Source organism: Salvia hispanica, chromosome 5 (genome assembly GCF_023119035.1).
Source record: "Salvia hispanica cultivar TCC Black 2014 chromosome 5, UniMelb_Shisp_WGS_1.0, whole genome shotgun sequence".
Lineage (NCBI taxonomy): Eukaryota > Viridiplantae > Streptophyta > Magnoliopsida > Lamiales > Lamiaceae > Salvia > Salvia hispanica.
In genome coordinates, this window is record NC_062969.1 from 10057244 (window position 1) to 10076112 (window position 18869).

Consider the following 18869-nt stretch of genomic DNA (forward strand, 5'->3'; position numbering starts at 1 on the left):
ATATTCATTGAATTTTGGTCTTTTCCATAATTTTGAAACTCAATATAACGTTTCAATTTTGTAAATTGTTCCATAATGGTGAAACTGGAACTAATATAACAAAATAAGAAAAATATTTTATAACAACAAAATCATACGGAGTATCATTTTTATTATACATCTAACATGTTTTAATTAACGCTCCAAATATAATAACATCATTTTATTAAGAGACAATGCCATATTGTTGTTTTATCATACTTATTTGTTTTTTTCATACTCCTTCCGTCTCTACTCAAATGATTAATTTTTTTTAGGCCGTTGTTTTGCAAAAATGATAATAAGTATTTAAAGTGGAGAGAAAATAAAGTAAGAGAGAAAATAATATAGAAGAATCATATCTACATTATTCTCTTACTTATTTTACTTTTTCTCTACTTTAATCATTTTTCCAAACACATGCCCAAAACCAGTCAATCACTTGAGATGAGACAGATGGAGTATTAGTTTCCGTTTTTGGCATTGTGAGACAAAAAAGAAAAATTAAAAAGTTACGATTCAACAAGAAAGCAACAAAAAATTACTAGCTTCGTCCCTTAAAAATAGACCACATTTGCTATTTTTGGACGTCTCATAAAAATAGACCAATTTTATTTACAGAAATTTTTCTCTCTCTCATGATTTGGGTCTCATTCTCTACTGACAATACTCCAATAATTTTTTTTTCTATTTCTCTCTTACTTTATCAATTGTGCATTAAAACTCGTGTCATTTCAAATGTAGTCTATTTTTAGGGACGAGGGGTATGATTCAAATCCAAATTATACTAAAAATAATTTAAAGAATAATACAATATTGGGAGTTTAAATTATTTTTAAAATTTATTTTTTAGGTAACATAAGTAATTTAGATTAAAAAATTTAATATAAAATTACTTTCCGAATTTGATAAATTAGTTAAAATAAATTATAGCTAGAATTGATAACCCCTAATTGCAACCGATAAGATCATAACTCTAATTTTAATTTATAATTTTATTATTATTACATTAATTTATCATAATATTAATAGTTACTAATACATAAAATTTAAATGATCATGCAACTGAATATATATGAAATTTTAATTAGTAAATAAAAATAATTCATATATTTTAATGAATAGTTTAATACAGATTAATCGTTATTTAAATAAAGTTACCATCCAATGATAAACCACATAAAATATGTTGAAGCTATTTGGGAAGAATAAAGTTACAAAAGTTGAGTAATTGGAAAAGTAAGCAATGTAAGTTAAATTGATAATGAAAATGGCTGTAATAATTGACTCCACTTAACTGAAAAGGTAAAGCATATGTATGCAGTAAGCTAAATTGTTGATGTAAATGCAGCAGAAATTGACTCCAAAACGTTGCCGTTTCATGCCACAGCAGCCCCCGCTGTAAAACACAGCATGGGATCCAATCCCAACAAAAATCTGGCTATCCATTTCACAATTATAATTGATGTGCATACATGTTTTAATACTACATGAATGCTAGAATTGACAATAAATAAATTAAGACTCCAATTAAAAGGGACACATTTATTATGTGGCATGGAATTTTATGTATGTAGTGTTGCACTGTTGCTTATTATTTTAAGTTAAGATAATAAAATACTAAAAGAATAAATAGAGACAATAGATGTACGTAACATCCTAATAGAAAAATATACTTTCCTAGTCTCACCATAAACATATCGTATTTCTTTTTAGAATGTCTCTAGCAAATAAGACATTCTTTGCCAAAATCATCTTAAAGTTGATGTTTAATTAAAAATAAGCTGGCAACCTTTAGAATAGTGTTGGTATCAAATTCGTAACCAAATCTAAGGGGATAAAGAAGACTGATTTTCATCCATTGATTTCATGAAACCCAATATTACCTTCCTCACATGAGGGTTAACTAGGTAAACTGAATTTTAATGAATCTAATCAAACATTAAAAAACTTCTTTATTTACGTATTGTTAAAAGCTGAGGATTATAGCATCAACAAAAAAAATGTGAGATTTAGTTGGTTAGACCGTTGCAACAACTATTTTACTAAACTAACCGTTGGATTTGCTAATGTTCGAGGTGATAAGTGGTTGTCAGCAACACTAACTTGACATAATTATTTAGTAAATTTTATTAAATTTGTTTTGAAATATAAAAACTCAAAATATAGCATTAATCATATTTATATCTACTACACAAAAAATTTATGCATTAAAAATATAGAATTTTCTTTAATAATAATTTTTTAAAATAAATTGAAATATTTAACTTGGAGCCGCAACGTATATAGAGGACGAAAAGTGTTTTAATTGACTTGTGTTTTTTGTTCAACTATTAGTTTCTAAATTTATTTAATTATAAGAGTTTTTATTGATTCAATAAATTGTTATTGTCTCCAAGTGAGTTTTAAACTTGATATAAATAATCATTTGTGAGTTTAGAACTTTGATATAATGATATTATTTGTCATTTCATAAAGTGAATTCACATAGTGTAGATAGAAAATTAATTGGATCATGTGTCGCACGGGTGTGGTGCTAGTTTATAGAAATCTCGAGCTTGGAACTTATTCATTTGATAAACACGTTAACGAACAATTCTCATCAAAGGGCATTTGCATACGCCTAAAATTTAAAATACTAATTCCTACCGCTAATCTTTTTTTTTAGAAAATTAGCTATACATGACTAATAACGTAAACTAATAAAAATACCAATAGAGACAAATCTAAATTTAAAATAATTCATACAGCTAATTTGTTTTTAGAAAATTAGCTATACATGACTAATAACGTAAATCTAATAAAAATACCAATAGAGACATAACTTCTAGTTGGTGAATGTTGCAGAATTGCAGACAGTTCTTGATCTATATGGGAAGGTGGATCATAGTCCAAAGATGAAATCCGAGATCCTTAGGAGTGTAGTAGGAGGTCCTTTTACAAGTGTGGAAGGAGCTAGGAGTGCGATGAGCTTAGGATTTGATAAACATAACAAATATTCATAAATATCTAAAAGATGTGTAAATCCCACCTAACTAAATTATTCTTTTGGGATCGGTCATAACCGAATGGTTCTTTTGGGGTCGTTGATGTATAACCCATTCCCAGCATAGTGACATTCTCTGATTCAGATGAACATCTATAAATTGTTGTAAAATAGTCCTAACTTTCTTAAACATGACTAAAAAGTGATTATAACGTATTGTTCGAGGCCCTTTACTTTTTGCGTGAACTTAATTTGTTGTTCATATTATCTCAAGCCACTACCTATTAAAATGAATTCATACATAAAACCAAGAAGAAATTGACTCCCATCATAAACTACTTATTAATACGAGTCTTAATTTTAATTAATAGCTTAAGAGAAGCAAAAGTTTAATTGCAATATCTTCTCCAACTATCAAAATCATCTCAATGTTAACGTTTAACAAAAAATTAGGTGAAAATCTTCTATCAAATTCATATCAAAATCCGAAAGGATCAAGAAAACACATTTCCCTTCAAGAGTTTAAGGAAGTTCAAAGAACATGAAGAATTATTTAGAAGAGTACTATCATATAGAAAAGTAGGTATCATACTATAAAAGAGTATTATTTATGAAATGAAACTAATTACAATTCAAGAATCATATAGAAGATGAGAGCATTCAAGAATTATGTAGAAAAGTAGAATCATAGGAAATGAAATGAAAACAATTCAATAATCATATAGAAGTCGAGAATCACATAAAATTATAAATATTGCAATCCACTCATGAATTCATTTCAAACCCATGATATTGAATTTATATAAAGTCTGCGTTTTCTTAAATTTGCATACTGTAAATAGTAAAATTTCCAACATAAATTCACTATTTTATAGTTGTATTTCAAAGTTTATGTAGTAGTACGAATTGCACGCTTTGAAGAAGCCAAGGGTCGGTGACGTGGCGCAACCCGTATTGGCCGATCTTAATCAGGGTTTAAAATCGTTAATTAATGCCTAACCTTAATCCCTCTACTCATAAACACAACACTCCACAGTCTCTCGATGCTGATTTTCCACTGAGCTCAAATCAACCCTATTTGCATCAGGTGCGTCTCTGATTCATCACTCCTCATCTTCATCTCCTTCCTCTAAATTCTCCTTCAATTGCACAATTTCGAGCTTCTTTTCGACTGGAATCATCGTAATTTCCGTCACCAAATCTCACGTTCTCACTTTTTTAGATCTAACTTTTTCGTCCAACTCTCTCTCTCCTTTCCCCTCACGTGCGATATTTGGTCTAGATTCATTGACGTTTTGATCTGATTTTTCAGGATCCTCGTTCATAATTTTCAATAGCAATGGATGCGGTCGAATCGGCCGGCTCCGGCAGCAAATTCCTCAATGTAGGGCTTCTGCTCGTCGCCACAATCGTGGCGGCGAAGCTGATATCGGCGCTGATAATGCCGAGATCTGCGAAGCGCCTTCCCCCGCGGGTGGCGGCGTGGCCGGTGCTCGGCGGATTGGTCCGGTTCATGAAGGGGCCGGTGGTGATGCTGAAGGAGGAGTACCCTAAGCTTGGTAGCGTGTTCACACTGAATTTCCTGAATAAGAATATCACGTTCCTGATCGGGCCGGAGGTCTCCGCGCATTTCTTCAAGGCGCCGGAGTCGGATCTCAGCCAGCAGGAGGTGTATCAGTTCAATGTGCCGACGTTCGGGCCTGGGGTGGTGTTCGATGTGGATTATACGATTAGGCAGGAGCAGTTCAGGTTTTTCACTGAGGCGCTTAGGGTGAATAAGCTCAAAGCCTATGTTGATCAGATGGTTTTGGAGGCGGAGGTATTTGTTCTAGATTTTGATTCTGATTCTGATTCTGTGCGTGAAATGCTTGCAATTAAATGGCATATGTGTGTTTTGGGTTGTTGGATGGTTTACTATTTTTCGCTTCAGATTTAAGTTTCTGTCCATGTCGTAATTAATTGGGTCAAATGAGTTGGTGGTGTTGACTAATGTGGATCTTGAATTTTACAAACCATGGGTCTGAAATAAGCACATCTACACGTGCTTCAAATGATGGAAAACTTGGCTGACGCCTTTGATCATTGTCGAAGTCATATGATATGGATTCATTCAACTAGTTAGGGTGTGATGGTCTCGAAGAGCTGAAGAATAAGTTTTATAAGAATTTTGTTTCTTGAATCTTTTTAGCTGATTATCATTTATTGTTCTAGTTTCTCTTTCCTTATGTGATTTATCTTATACTAGACTTTTATTGTTTAGTTAACTGGTGTATTTACTTGTGCATATGTAGCTGGTGGTATTTTCTGTGCTTGGCCTCATAATTTCCCACTTATTACTTTTGATCTCTTTGAAGCTTTCTTTATCGATTCTTTTACATTTTTCAGTTGGTATTCTATGATCTTGCATCTCATTTAGAAGAAGAAACAAGAAATACAGTGTCTCTTGCAGCTGTTGCGCTACCCATACTTAATATATGAAGTTTCGACTATGGTTTGCCAATAATATGCTATAGAGCACCTGTTTTAGCTACTATACCTTCTTGCTCCTTCTATGGATTTTTTTGTAAGTGTACAACAGAGTTTTGTTTGACAAAATTACATTGAGTGGAATCTACACAAAAGGTTGTAGATTCTGACTTGAGATATTTGGTCATTCATATGTAAATTGATTACTTTACTGTATGTCATCTTTTTTATACTGTATATTGGCAATTTTATATTTCTATACTTCTTAAAGATGAGTAACTAGAAGATTTATTTATTTAAATTGGCAGGACTACTTTTCAAAATGGGGAGAGAGTGGCGAAGTCGATCTGAAGTATGAATTGGAGCATCTCATCATACTGACAGCCAGTAGATGCTTGTTAGGTGAAGAAGTTCGCAATAAGCTCTTCGATGATGTTTCTGCTCTCTTCCATCATCTTGACAATGGAATGCTCCCTATCAGTGTTATTTTCCCTTACCTTCCAATCCCAGCTCACCGTCGTCGTGACCAAGCACGCAAGAAGCTTGCTGACATCTTCGCAAGTATCATTGCTTCACGTAAAGAAACGGGCAAGAAAGCTAATGATCTGTTGCAGTGCTTCATAGATTCCAAGTACAAAGATGGGCGACCAACGTCTGAGTCAGAGGTCACCGGCTTGCTTATTGCTGCTCTCTTTGCCGGCCAGCACACGAGCTCCATTACTTCAACATGGACTGGGGCCTACCTTCTTTGCAACCCCAAATACATGTCGGCCGTGCTGGAGGAGCAGAAAACAATTGTGCAAAAACATGGAAACGATGTCCACTATGACGTTCTAGCAGAGATGGAAGTTCTCTACAGATGCATAAAAGAAGCACTGAGGCTCCACCCTCCATTGATAATGCTTCTCCGGAGCTCACACAGCGATTTCACCGTGAAGACAAAGGAAGGGCAGGAATACGACATTCCCAAGGGACACATCGTGGCTACTTCTCCTGCCTTTGCTAACCGCCTCCCACATATTTACAAAGACCCGGAGACATATGACCCTGATAGGTTTGCTCCGGGAAGAGACGAGGACAAAGCTGCAGGGGCTTTCTCCTATATCTCCTTTGGAGGTGGCAGGCACGGGTGCTTAGGGGAGCCGTTTGCCTATCTGCAGATCAAGGCGATATGGAGCCATCTTCTCAGAAACTTCGAGATGGAGCTCGTTTCTCCGTTCCCAGAGATCGACTGGAACGCAATGGTGGTCGGCGTGAAGGGGGAAGTGATGGTGCGGTACAAACGCCGAGCTGTGCCCCTCAACTGATCGGGGCGGGCAAGGAAGGCAATGGCAGGTTCATCTTAAGCATATTTCGTATTGCAGGTTTGGTTTATTAATCTTTTTTTTTTTCAAAGTGATGAATCCATCAAACTTTGCTCTCATTATCTAGATGTTTATCATTGTTTACTGTTGTGCTCCAGACTTTTGCAGTATGTCAAGGCGTTATGTAGTTTTCCTCTATCTATGCTTCTTAGTTCCTTCTCTTCGTTTGTTATTTCTCAATCAATCTTTGCAATATGTAAAATCCACAAATATTTATGTCTAACCGTATCATAATATTTCTCCACATTTATTTGTGTTAAAATCTATTTGACGAATCAAGATTCGTTCATTACGCATAGCATATGTATGATAATATTTCTCCACATTACGCATTACCAAATGTAATTGCATACTCTACTACTACGATGTTTCATTAAAGTGTAAATTTAAACGAGTCGTGTTTATGTAACTTTTTTTTTATACTAAGCTCTAACCATTTACATCAAATTCATAGCCCTCACAATTGGCAACTGTCCATCTTCAGCCCATTTTTAGTTTCCTTCTTACACGTTAGCAGTCTATCTAACAGTCCATCCTTCGCCCATCTCACTATCTCTGTGAAAATTGGAGATCGGTGCCGATCTCCATTCGGCCATACCCGAGGCAGCGGCACCGCCCTTTGCAGCCGCTCGATGCCCACCCCCAATAGCAGCTGATGGGGAACCCCCTATTGCGAGTGCTTTCAATTCTATTTTTTAATACATATTTTGTACCAAAAAGTAATTTTATTCCAACGATTTATAACCATTTTTGTGATATGTCTCAGAAAATGTTTGCAGAAGATCTATATTTGATATTCTTTCATAGAGAAACTCAAAATTTTCATATTTGATACTTCCTACGTCCCATAAAATATGTACATTTTTCATTTCTGTCCGTTCTATAAAAATATTTTATCTATAGAAAATTATCTCAATTTATTATTCCTATACATCAAGTTATTTATAATTTTTACCATCATGAAAACACTCTTAATAATGAAGTCTTAATATCCACTAATACTACTTGAACTATTCTTCCCTTCCTCTCTTTTACTTTACTAATTTTATCTTATTTCCTGTATCATATGATATGCCCATATTTTATGGAATGGAGGGAGTATTATTTCATTAAAAAAAATTCAAAAATCGATTGGAGTTTGCCATATATGGCATTTGCATGTTTGAGACCTATACAAAATTTTAGTTAACCATTGCATTATAATATAGTATTGCCTAGATTTTTGGGGCCCCTTGAGGTAAGGATAATATAAAATTAAAAATAAATGTTTATTGAGCTGGCGTGTGTGGTATAGTTGGCGGTGGTAGATTGCAGACATGTACACCACGAAAATAATGTTACATAGTTTTATTAATAGTTTAATACACGGAGTAGTTTATTTTTGAATAAATTGAGTTCCAGGACTGAAAACATCGATTGAGGTCGAGCGGTTCCAATTTATTTTGTTGGAATAATGTTGCATTAGTTTTAATTTAAAATTTTGCAAATAATATTTTTGCATTTAATGGTGAATGGTATTAAAATTAAACCACGTTTTACTGAATTATTAAAATCAAATATATTTATTTTAGGATTAAAATATCTAACAGACAACCAAATTAATTTATTACTATAATATTAAAATCATTTCGTCAATTAATAGTACAATATACTAGGATAAATGTCATGATTCTCCCATGTTTTGACCAAATTCACATAATTTGCCTATAATGATAGCACATTCAATATAATGTTGTAAATTCATTGTTATGATAATAGTTGACATTACAAAAATCTCTCTCGATTTAATTTATTTTTCTGCATTATGAGAATTCTTATAAAATTGTAATTGCATATTGTTATGATAATAGTTGACATTACAAAAATCTCTCTCGATTTAATTTATTTTTCTGCATTATGAGAATTCTTACAAAATCCTAATTGCATATTTTCAAATAAAAATAATGTACTACATAAATTTAATGTTATAATGAAGTGTCATTCTTATTCATCGCTTGGATAATATACTTAAGTGTGAAGGTACATTTAGCAACATAAAACCAATTATATGATGGGTCAATTTAATGTTACAATGAAGTGTATTTCTTGAATTTATAAATTCATATTGGCGGAAAAAACATATAATCCATGTTAATGCTCCACAAATTTTATTTATTTATTTTTCCATGTATAACTCCAAAGGCATTGGTTGTTTGGCGAAACGTAAAGTTGCTTGAGAAAATTAATTTCTTGAGATTTTCAGTAATATAATATTTATGCTTATGAATTTTAGAATATATAGATATGAATACTAAAGACATGAGTCATGGGGGAATATGATTTACTATATTCGGAAACATGTTAAGTGCCCATCAGCCAACAAGCGAGAGCTCGTTTTTAAAGTAATTTATTCCGAGAAAAGAACGAAGATAAATTAACAAAAATATACAGATATAATTACCATATTCATCTTTTTATGGAGAAGAAGAAATAATAAAAATACATGTTTGAAATTGAAAGGTTAATTTTATGAAGAAAATATAAATATGGTACTAGTTATTTTTGTTTACCACATTCTTTGAAAAAAATCCTTAAACTATGAAATGCATCGAATCTCAACCGTCCATAGCAATTAACCGCAATCACATAGCCGTTGGATTAAATCCCAAAACCTGCGTATCGTTTATAAGCAAAAGGCGTTGTTTGATATAGGCAAAATCTCCACAAAACCTATCACAAGACGCAGGAAATAAATCGGGGGGGGAGAGAGAGAGAAATCGAGAAGCAGCAATCATGGCGGCTACGGTGAAGACAGCGTGGGCGAAGCCAGGCGCGTGGGCTCTGGACGCGGAGGAGAACGAGTCGGAGCTCCTCCAGCAGCAGGAGGAAACGGTGGCGGCGCCAAACGGCCACTCCGAGACGGCGGATTTCCCGTCCCTGGCTGCGGCCAAGACTAAGAAGAAGAAGAAGCAGGTCCTCTCGCTCCAGGAATTCTCGACCTACAGCGCTGCGAAGCCGGGACTGACGACGGACGAGCTGATGGCTCTCCCGACGGGTCCGCGCGAGCGGACGGCGGAAGAGCTCGATCGGAACAAGCTAGGAGGGGGATTCAGATCCTATGGCGGCGGGATGAGGGATGAGCAGCCGCGGCGCCAGGGGAGTTTCAATCGGGAGTCGAATCGCGAATTGGCGCCGTCTAGGGCTGATGAGACTGATAATTGGGCGGCGGGTAAGAGGTCTTCTGCTGGTGGTGGGTTTGAGAGGAGAGAGAGGGGGGAAAGAGGGGGTTTCTTCACCGATTCGCAATCGCAATCGCGAGCGGATGAGGTTGATAATTGGGGGTCGAATAAGAGTTTTGCTCCCTCTGAGCCTAGGAGATATGAGAGGAGGGGGGGATTTGGATTGGAATCCAGCAACGGTGGAGCGGATTCAGGTAGTTGGATGAAGAGGAGAGAGGAGGAAGGGCCGAGGATGGGAGGCGCCTTTGATAGTTTGAGGGAGAGGAGGGGGGGTTCGGATTCTGCGGATTCGGAGAGCTGGGGTAGGAGACGAGAGGAGGTGAGTGCTGGCAGTAGGCCTAGATTGAATTTGCAGCCTAGAACACTGCCCGTGATCGAGATTACTGCTCCGGAGAAGCCTAAGGCTGAGATTGCTTCTCCTGTTGCTGTTACCGCGAGGCCGGCAGGGAGCAATCCGTTCGGCCAGGCGAGGCCAAGAGAGGAGGTGTTGAAGGAGAAGGGCCAAGATTGGAAGGAGATTGAGGAGAAGCTCGAGTCTACCAAGATTAAGGAGGTTGTTTCTGATGGACCGGATCCTCCTAGGAAAAACTTTTGGAGTGGAAGAGAGAGGCGGCAGGAAAATAAGACTGAGAGGGCATGGAGAAAGCCAGAATCTGCTGATTCCCGCCCCGAGAGGTTGGTGAATTAGTCTTTTAAACTACATGAGTTGTGGAGAATGTTGGGATACTTTTTTATTGCTGAGTTAGTTTAGGGTGTAAATTTGACATGTTTGAATGCTTTGATTCCTTTGGTGTTTGGTTTGCATAATTGAGCAAAGTGATGAACTTTGTGTTACTGGCTTGTCTGTATGTTTTCTGCCATTTTAAACTGTAATGAATGATAATATGTTTAGTAAATATCTAGTCATGATTGATGCTTGTATATGGTATTCTAGATCTTCTTGTTAGCCAAACTTGTTGCTTAAAAGTATTTTGTAGTTATAATATCACCTAGTCAATTAGCAAGTGTGCATCTCTAGGGAATCATATGCTCATCATCTCATTCCTAAATTTGTAAGTTAGCAGTGGAACTCTAAAAATATGTGTAAATGCACTCGGATAAAGTTCGATTGTGAACCAGCCCTTCCCAGGCCGTGTAAAAGCATATTTTTGAACAACATCACAGTAATTTTGGCTAGTATCTAGTGCAAGTGCACTCCTGGATTTTGGATATAACTTTTACAGTTTGATTTTATTGACTAGATATAGATACACTTTTTGTCCTTCTAATATAATGGTTCTGCAATTCATGGGTTAGCTGACTTTTTTGCACAAAATTTATCCGCCTGGGTTATCAATCATGACATTCTTGTTGGATAGTTTTGGAGGATAAAACCATCTAAGGTTTTCAATGTTCTTCTTTCTACTATAGCCTGTTTCTCTTCAGACATCTAAATAGATTTGGAGAGTCGTTTAGGTGCTAATATTACCTATTTTGCAATAACTAGTACTTATTGTTGATTTGTGCTGCTCTTGTGATTTATGGAGAGGACTTGAATCTGTTTTATTGTTTGTTTCTGTATCTCAACTTCCCCGGATATTTTGAAACTGATGCTACCGTTTGTTATCACTGACCTTACCTACACCCATTTATCTTGAAGAGCCGAGGAGGCCGTAAACGGGCATACTGAGAAATCCGAAAATGGACATACTGAAGAGGCTGAAGGGGGAGAGGCACAGGCCTGATGCTGAAGGCTTTGAGAAAACAAAAAAAAGGAGCATTGATGTGGCTTAAACAATGCATCTGCTGAGCTTGATAGATTTTTGTTTCATGTATTTTTTCTGTTATCTGTTCTCAATCTCCGCACAATATATAGCAAATTTTGGTAGAGAATTATGGGTAGTTTTATCATTTATGTCTTGCCTGTATGGCTCATTTGTACGTGTTGTGGACTAAGTTTTTTTTTTTTTTCTTCGGATTCAGATACTGTCTATTTATTTGTGTGGGAATACAATTATGAGTAGGAATGCAATTCGTTCTTCTCCCAAAATTGGTTGTAACTTTTTTGATTTGTGGCTTTTAAGACAGCTTTTATCATACGAATCTGGTTTGAGTTGTACTCCCTTTTGTAGCTATGTTAATGAAGGAAGACGATACTGTCCTAGAAAATAAAAGAAGATTCATGATGGTTCTGTTACGAGATTGTGGTTGTTAAGAGGTGGTTGTTAGACAGCATGATAATGAGATGCAATTTCAGTTTACATTCAATGATAATAGCTGTTGTTATCAACAAATTTTTTCAATATTTGTGTGTGGTATATTTAATGTCGCTTCGACTTATGGAGTTTCGAGTTTAGACACTTTGCTTAGTCACGCTCGAGTTAGTTTTCTTTTACTCCCAAAATTCGCCATCTTAGTATATATATACACCACAACTCTTCTAGAAAAAGAAAAAAAAATTAATCTTTACATCTCAATCAGAAGTCCAAATAGGAAAACAAGCGAAGAAATAGTTCATAATATGTTTGCTACTTTTATGTTTTCTTTGGCTTCCATTTTCATTTTTAAAACTTCTTAACATTTATATAGGGTACAAATAACTTAAACATAGCTTCTGAATATCATATGTAAAGACTATTGACGGGGATTGGATCAATTAAGGTGGCCGACCGAGATGTACACAAGTCAAAACCATTAACGTCTTAAGTCTCTACATGATAAAATCTCTTTTTAACAACTCGAATACGAATATAGATAATACGTCTATTAAAAACAAATTATGGATCCCTGATCAATTAATCCTTATGTAATTTTTCTTAACTAGGAGTATGTAAACTTTATTCTCATCTAATTAATTTCAATTGAACAAACTGTAAAGGTCATATATTTAGCCTCTTGATCTCAAAATCATGTTATAAACCTAAAAATAAGCAAGTCCAAGACGACGGACAATCAACCTAATTTAAACAACGCATCTCAGAATATTGAAAAGTGAAAAATCGACTCCATTAAAGCTTATTAAATAACCTCTGCTGTTTACACAGTTTCTCTTCACTAATTTGCCGACATTATGCACAACATCCTTCAACGCTGCACTGTTCCATTTTTACTCTCATTTATTCTTTTATTCATCTGCTTTTACAATCATAATCCATCCATTAAATAGCAACAAAAGTCGATGGCTCTTATTAAAACATGTAACCATGGTCGAATTTCCATCAAAATTCAAATTTTTGCCTTAATGTTTGAAGCTAGATTCTAATTCTTCCAGCAAGCATTAAATTCGATATGTACCTTTTTTGGTCATATTTTTTTTTTCAAATGACAATCTTTCACAATAAATGGAGGCAGTTGAGAGTTGTGTAGCAGCAGTTGTTATTACTACGAAAACATTGGCTCTCCTTTTTTTCTCTCTTTTTTAAGTGTAAAAAGTGTTCACATTCACATTAATTCACATCAACAAATCCTCTTTACAGAGCTTCACTACTTATAGCCATTCATTTCTCGGCAGATTCAATCTCGTCTCAACTCATGGATTGGTTGCACAAGTTTCTGCTTGCAGCTTTCCTCGTAGCCGGAGCCTCGATCACTGGAGCTCGCGGCGATGCCATGGTCACCGGAACCGTGTTTTGTGATCAATGCAAAGATGGCCAGATCTCTCTCTTTGATTATCCCTTATATGGTACATTTTCATGTTTATTAGTACTAATGTTTAGTGTTTTTTGAATGTGTAATTTAAAATATTTTAAAGGTTTTTTATATATTGGATTTATTTATTTATTAAATGAAACAACGTCGTTTTGAGCATCAGGGATAAAGGTGACAATGGCCTGCCCGGGGAGCGATGGGCAGTACACAACGTGGGGGGAGGAGACCACGAACTGGCTAGGAAACTACGCGATGAGAGTTGGGGGCACCCCCAATTTGAATGCGTGCTACACGCAGGTCTCGAGCAACGGGCAGGGCTCGAACGCCTGTGGAGCGGCCGCGGGGCCGGCCAAGCAACTCCGGCTCATGTTCAACATGTTCAACACGGAGATGTACTCCGTTGACCCGTTGCTGGCTCAGCCGGCTCAACCCATGTCGTTCTGCCCGAGCTCATCCACCCCTGCCCCGGTCAGCCCTCCGCCCGCGCCTCTGCTGCCCCCTGTCCCCCGCTTCCCGCCCGCGCCCTTCTTGGAAGCCTCGGCCTGTCCCCACCAGTAAGTCAAGTTTCATTGTACTAATCTAGTTTAAATTTCTGTTCATTTGCCAATTAAAAAAAATAAAATCTAACTTATGATCATGATTTTATATTATGATACTTGTGTTGTAGGATGTGGTTGATGCCGGAATACCAATGCTATTGGAAGGTGGTGAGTCCGGACACGAAGGTGGCCGTTGCGTTCGGGTTGATCGCGGGCCGTAGGTACGGAGCGGACATGACCCTAAGGCAAGGGATGCTAGGGAGAGGGGATCCCTATAGGACATTGTTGAGGGAAGGCACCACAGCATTGCTCAACTCCTACAATAGCATACAATTCCCATACCACCCTATAGGTGTGATTGAAGCTATGAATTTGGCGTTGATGGGGTCCACGCGCAACGTGCTCCACACCGCATTGAGCTTCATGAGGGCTAACGCCGGCTCGGGCAATGCGGCCACCTGCAGATTCACCACTTGCAAGTGAATCTCCACACCTTTGTTTAGGTGTTTCAAATTGTGTGTTTCTAACTTCTTAAATTTGTTATTGTGCGTTTATTATAGAGTTGTAGAATGAGGTTGATGGGTTGGAGGAGTTTTGGAAGAGGGGCTTCTTTTATTACATAGATTGTTGACCTTTGAATCTACTTGTGTAAACTTTTTATTACTGCAGTTGGAACGTGTTGCTACAAATAAATTGTTGAGAATTTGGTCATTTTATTTTATTGAAAAAGAATAAGCGGAGTTTTGCATAGCCCTTGTTCTACTAGTGGAATTCAAACTTGGAAGACTTGCAAAATTTACAAACATTTTTACTAGCTATATTGAAAAAATGAAAGAAGTGAAGTAAATATTAAAAAAAATAGTACTACTAGCTAAGTACGTGAATATTGAATTGTAAATGCACAAACTTTAAATTGTTTCTATTTCTGCACATGATATTTTATTCAAATACACGATGAACAGTCAATTGATCCGAGCTTCCGACAATCGCATACTAGTACTCCTTGTATACTATACTACAATATTTAACTTTGAGTCAAAGAACACTTATTATCACTTTATATAAATACAAAATCATAAACTTTTTAAACCCAATTAGCTTGGTGGATTAGCGGAAAGTTTAAGATTATAGTTGACAATTTATAATTCAGATTAATCATAATCGGAAATCTCGACAATTCGATAAGATAGAAACGCTGAGCGGATTACCTACTCCAAAACCCTCTGCTCCGGTCTGGAACGCGAGCGAGTCAGCCCTATTGGGTTTCCTAAAAACCTAGCAGTTTTATCTAGTTGTAGTACCAAACCGTTGTCTTATTTGTGTAATTTCCTTTTCGATATTATTATGTCAATATTATAAAATAGGAGCATAATAAGCGTAGTATTTATTAAAAAAAAAAAAAACAAAGGCGCGCAAATCTCAAAATGATTTTTTTTTTCCGTTAATGATGTATCACGCACTCGGCACTCCAGCTCAAAATTGAGAGGTATCGCAAATTCTACAACTGCTAGACGAAATTCCGCCATGGAAGAGCTCAATTTCCATGTGGAAGAAGCCACAATCAAATCGATTCAACAAGCATTCGCAGACGGCAAACTCACCGCCAGGAAGCTAGTCGATTTCTACCTGCACCAGATCGAGCGTCTCAATCCGGTGCTTCGCGGCGTGATCGAGGTTAACCCGGACGCGCAGCTACTGGCGGATGAATTAGACAGGAAGAAGGAGACCAGCAGAAGCGGCGGCGGATTGGCGGATTTGGGGGAATTGCACGGCATTCCGGTGCTCCTCAAGGACACGATCGGGACGCGCGATAAGCTCAACAACACTGCTACGCTCTGCTCGGATCGAAGGTGCAGGGGGACGCTGCGGTGGTGGAACGGCTGAGGAAGAGCGGCGCCCTGATTTTAGGGAAGGCGAGCTTGAGTGAATGGTATAGGTTCCGTTCTCTCAGTGGAGTTCCCAATGGCTGGTGTGCTCGCTCCGGACAAGGAGCGGTTTGTGCCTCTTAACCCTCTTTTGTCCTCTATTTTGTTGGTGTGTGTATAATTGTGTGAATTTTTTTTGTACAGTAGATAAGTATACATAGCTCTTATGTAGGTGTTGATTATGGCATTTGCAAATTGCAACATTGTTAATGTAATAGGTAATTGTGTGCCAATTAGATGAGTAATGCATGGTTTGTTGGAACATATTGTGTGCAAATTTATAGTATGAATAGACATGATTCGTTTGGAGAAGTACAGTTCAACTCAAGCGGACTGCTTAACAACCAGGTCTAGTTTGAGGGTTGCTGGAGAGATTTGGTGTATGTTTAACACATTCTTGTTATCTAGTAGCCATAGTTTTTCATTCGTTTTTCAATGTTATAGAATCCGTATCTGTCATCTGAGACTCCATGTGGATCAAGTAGTGGATCTGCAATATCTGTGGCTGCAAACATGGTGTGTGTTTCCCTCGGGAGTGAGACACACAGCTCCATTATCTGCCCCTCGGTTAACAACTCGGTCGTGGGGATCAAGCCGACTGTTGGTCTCACAAGCCGAGCAGGGGTTATACCAATGACACCCCGTTAGGACACAATTGGGTAATTGTGCATGCTTGTATTGAATTCTTATCGATTAAACGATGAAATCTTGAGGTGTTTTTTGATGAGTGGTAGAGTTCGGTCACCTGAATTTTTTTTAGCGAATGTCTGATAAAGATTGTCTGAATGATTTGTAGGCCGATATGTAGGACTGTATCAGATGCAGTTTATGTGCTAGATGTGATAGCAGGTTTCGACCCGAGTGATGAAGCAACGAGGGAGGCATCCAAGTACATCCCTGAAGGTGGCTACAAACAGTTTCTTAACAAAGATGGTCTGAAAGGAAAGAGGCTCGGTATAATTAGGCATCCCTTCATGGAGAAAATACATGGTACTGCTGAATCTGAAGCTTTCGAGCTTCATATAGATACACTGAGGTGAATTAATATATCAACTTTAATATTGAATCTGATGAGCTAAAACAAAGTTGGAAGTTTAGTTTATTTGATGTTGTTTTAATTATGATCAAAGGCAGAGAGGTGCACAATTAATCGACAACTTGAAGATAGATCAAATAGAGACGATTCTTGATCCTAATCTAAGTGGTGAGATATCAATCATGGCGGCTGAGTTCAAGTCACATATAAACGTTTACCCGAAAGAATTAAATGATTCTCCTGTGCATTCTTTAGCCGATATCATCGCCTTCAACGAGAATAATCCGGAGTTGGTACGTATTTGCACTTCTAGTTTTCAAATCCTACTTAGTTCTGTAAATCTTACGATAATCTAGAGCCATGTATGAAGTTTATTTTGTCTAATTTGGTGCTGTGTCCTAAATCTTGAAACCAACAAAATTGCTTTTTTTTTTTTTTTTTTTTTTTCACAATAGGAAATGCTGAAGGAGCATGATCAGAATACCTTCATAGAATCTGAGAAGACGAATGGGCTGGGCGAGCACGAAATGGCTATACTGGAAAATCTGGCAAAACTTTCAACAAACGGATTCGAGAAACTGATGAAGGAGCACAAATTAGATGCAATGGTGACACCAGGATCTTGTGCTTCTGCCGTCTACGCTATTGGAGGGTATCCGGCAATAACTGTCCCGGCTGGCTACGAGAGAGACGGGATGCCGTTTGGGATATGCTTCGGAGGATTGAGAGGCAGCGAAGCAAAGCTGATAGAGATTTCGTATGCGTTTGAGCAAGTTACAAAAGTTCGAAAATCTCCTTTTCTTGGCTGAAGCTAAAGGTTAGTGAACCGCTCTGAATGTTGTAAGTTTTTCAATTTGTTATGTTATAACAGGGTTCTTAGTTGTTTAGACTTTAGAATTCAATATATGTACTATTGTATTGATGTTGCTAGTAGCTAGTTCTATCATCGTTTTTTTACACATTTTCGAGATTTATGTTTAAAATGGTTCTTGTTATGGCTTCACCACTAGATCAAAGTTCAAAATTGACTGTTTTTAGCTTGCTTTACTTGTGCATTTACATTAGTTAATTATTCAGTTATCCAACTACAAACTACAGACGATTAATTATCTAAGAAATCAAACCTGCTATTATGTCATCTAGGTGGTGTTCGGTTTCCAACATAAAATAATATCAAGATACAATCTAGGATTGAGTTATGAGATTACTTTAGTTATAGGAGGTAAGCTATGACTAATTATCCCATGATTATTCATCTAGGATTGAGTTGTGGAGTTGAATCTCATGAACCAAAACACTACAAATTTAATCCCGGATACAATCTTGCAAATGAACACCCCCTATGTAACATCGTATAACGTGACATCGATATAACATGTAACAGCTGTAATAGATTTCGAACTCTTATATGTGTTTAATAAAGCACATTTTGTGGAAGAAGTCTATGCAAAATCCATGTTGTAGATTAGTGTACACAGTGGCGGATCCGGACTTTTTGAATTGGGGGTGCGAATTATATAGTAAAAAATATACATAATACTCTCTTCGTTTCTTCATAGTTGAGATGAAACTTTTCGGCACGATGTTTTAGAAATGAATGTTGGGTGTGTTAAATAAATAGATGAAAAATTAAGAGAAAGGAAAAGGTAGGAAGAATAAAGTATAAAGTGAATAAAGTAAGAGAGAGTAA

At 36.8% G+C, this 18869-nt stretch overlaps 4 protein-coding genes across 5 annotated transcripts; all 4 read left to right on the forward strand.

Moving 5' to 3' along the window:
• Positions 1-3959: 3959 nt before the first annotated feature.
• LOC125188731 (sterol 14-demethylase-like) lies at positions 3960-6972 on the forward strand. Of its 2 annotated transcripts, none has more exons than XM_048085751.1 (3): positions 3960-4091; positions 4317-4823; positions 5779-6972. In XM_048085751.1, exons 2-3 carry the CDS (start codon positions 4344-4346, stop codon positions 6775-6777), a joined length of 1479 nt encoding a protein of 492 aa, XP_047941708.1. In that variant the 5' UTR covers positions 3960-4091; positions 4317-4343; the 3' UTR covers positions 6778-6972. The 2 variants fall into 2 exon arrangements, with proteins under 2 accessions (XP_047941708.1, XP_047941709.1); XM_048085752.1 differs by having other exon boundaries at positions 4051-4186.
• A 2550-nt stretch (positions 6973-9522) lies between these two features.
• On the forward strand, positions 9523-11942 carry LOC125188825 (eukaryotic translation initiation factor 4B3). The gene is made up of 2 exons (XM_048085885.1): positions 9523-10727; positions 11692-11942. Exons 1-2 carry the CDS (start codon positions 9607-9609, stop codon positions 11774-11776), a joined length of 1206 nt encoding a protein of 401 aa, XP_047941842.1. The 5' UTR covers positions 9523-9606; the 3' UTR covers positions 11777-11942.
• Positions 11943-13434: 1492 nt separating this feature from the next.
• LOC125187739 lies at positions 13435-14978 on the forward strand. The gene is made up of 3 exons (XM_048084370.1): positions 13435-13713; positions 13843-14233; positions 14347-14978. The coding sequence occupies exons 1-3, from the start codon at positions 13563-13565 to the stop codon at positions 14699-14701; spliced, it is 897 nt and encodes a 298-aa protein (XP_047940327.1). The 5' UTR covers positions 13435-13562; the 3' UTR covers positions 14702-14978.
• Positions 14979-15683: 705 nt separating this feature from the next.
• Positions 15684-18182, forward strand: LOC125190782 (probable amidase At4g34880). Its single transcript, XM_048088183.1, is given in 6 exon segments — positions 15684-16046; positions 16049-16212; positions 16588-16802; positions 16940-17179; positions 17274-17472; positions 17635-18182. Coding segments are annotated over 6 exon segments (1476 nt in total). The 5' UTR covers positions 15684-15742; the 3' UTR covers positions 17989-18182.
• The last annotated feature ends 687 nt before the right edge of the window (positions 18183-18869 follow it).

What these genes read in the sequence shown, in the direction of transcription:
- LOC125188731 (XM_048085751.1), top strand. Translation starts at nt 4,344, where the DNA reads ATGGATGCGGTCGAATCGGCCGGCTCCGGCAGCAAATTCCTCAATGTA. An exon ending in AGATGGTTTTGGAGGCGGAG is followed by an intron (nt 4,824 to 5,778) that starts GTATTTGTTCTA and finishes TTAAATTGGCAG; the next exon opens with GACTACTTTTCAAAATGGGG.
- LOC125188825 (XM_048085885.1), top strand. Translation starts at nt 9,607, where the DNA reads ATGGCGGCTACGGTGAAGACAGCGTGGGCGAAGCCAGGCGCGTGGGCT. An exon ending in GCTGATTCCCGCCCCGAGAG is followed by an intron (nt 10,728 to 11,691) that starts GTTGGTGAATTA and finishes TTTATCTTGAAG; the next exon opens with AGCCGAGGAGGCCGTAAACG.
- LOC125187739 (XM_048084370.1), top strand. Translation starts at nt 13,563, where the DNA reads ATGGATTGGTTGCACAAGTTTCTGCTTGCAGCTTTCCTCGTAGCCGGA. An exon ending in CTTTGATTATCCCTTATATG is followed by an intron (nt 13,714 to 13,842) that starts GTACATTTTCAT and finishes TTTGAGCATCAG; the next exon opens with GGATAAAGGTGACAATGGCC. An exon ending in GCCTCGGCCTGTCCCCACCA is followed by an intron (nt 14,234 to 14,346) that starts GTAAGTCAAGTT and finishes CTTGTGTTGTAG; the next exon opens with GATGTGGTTGATGCCGGAAT.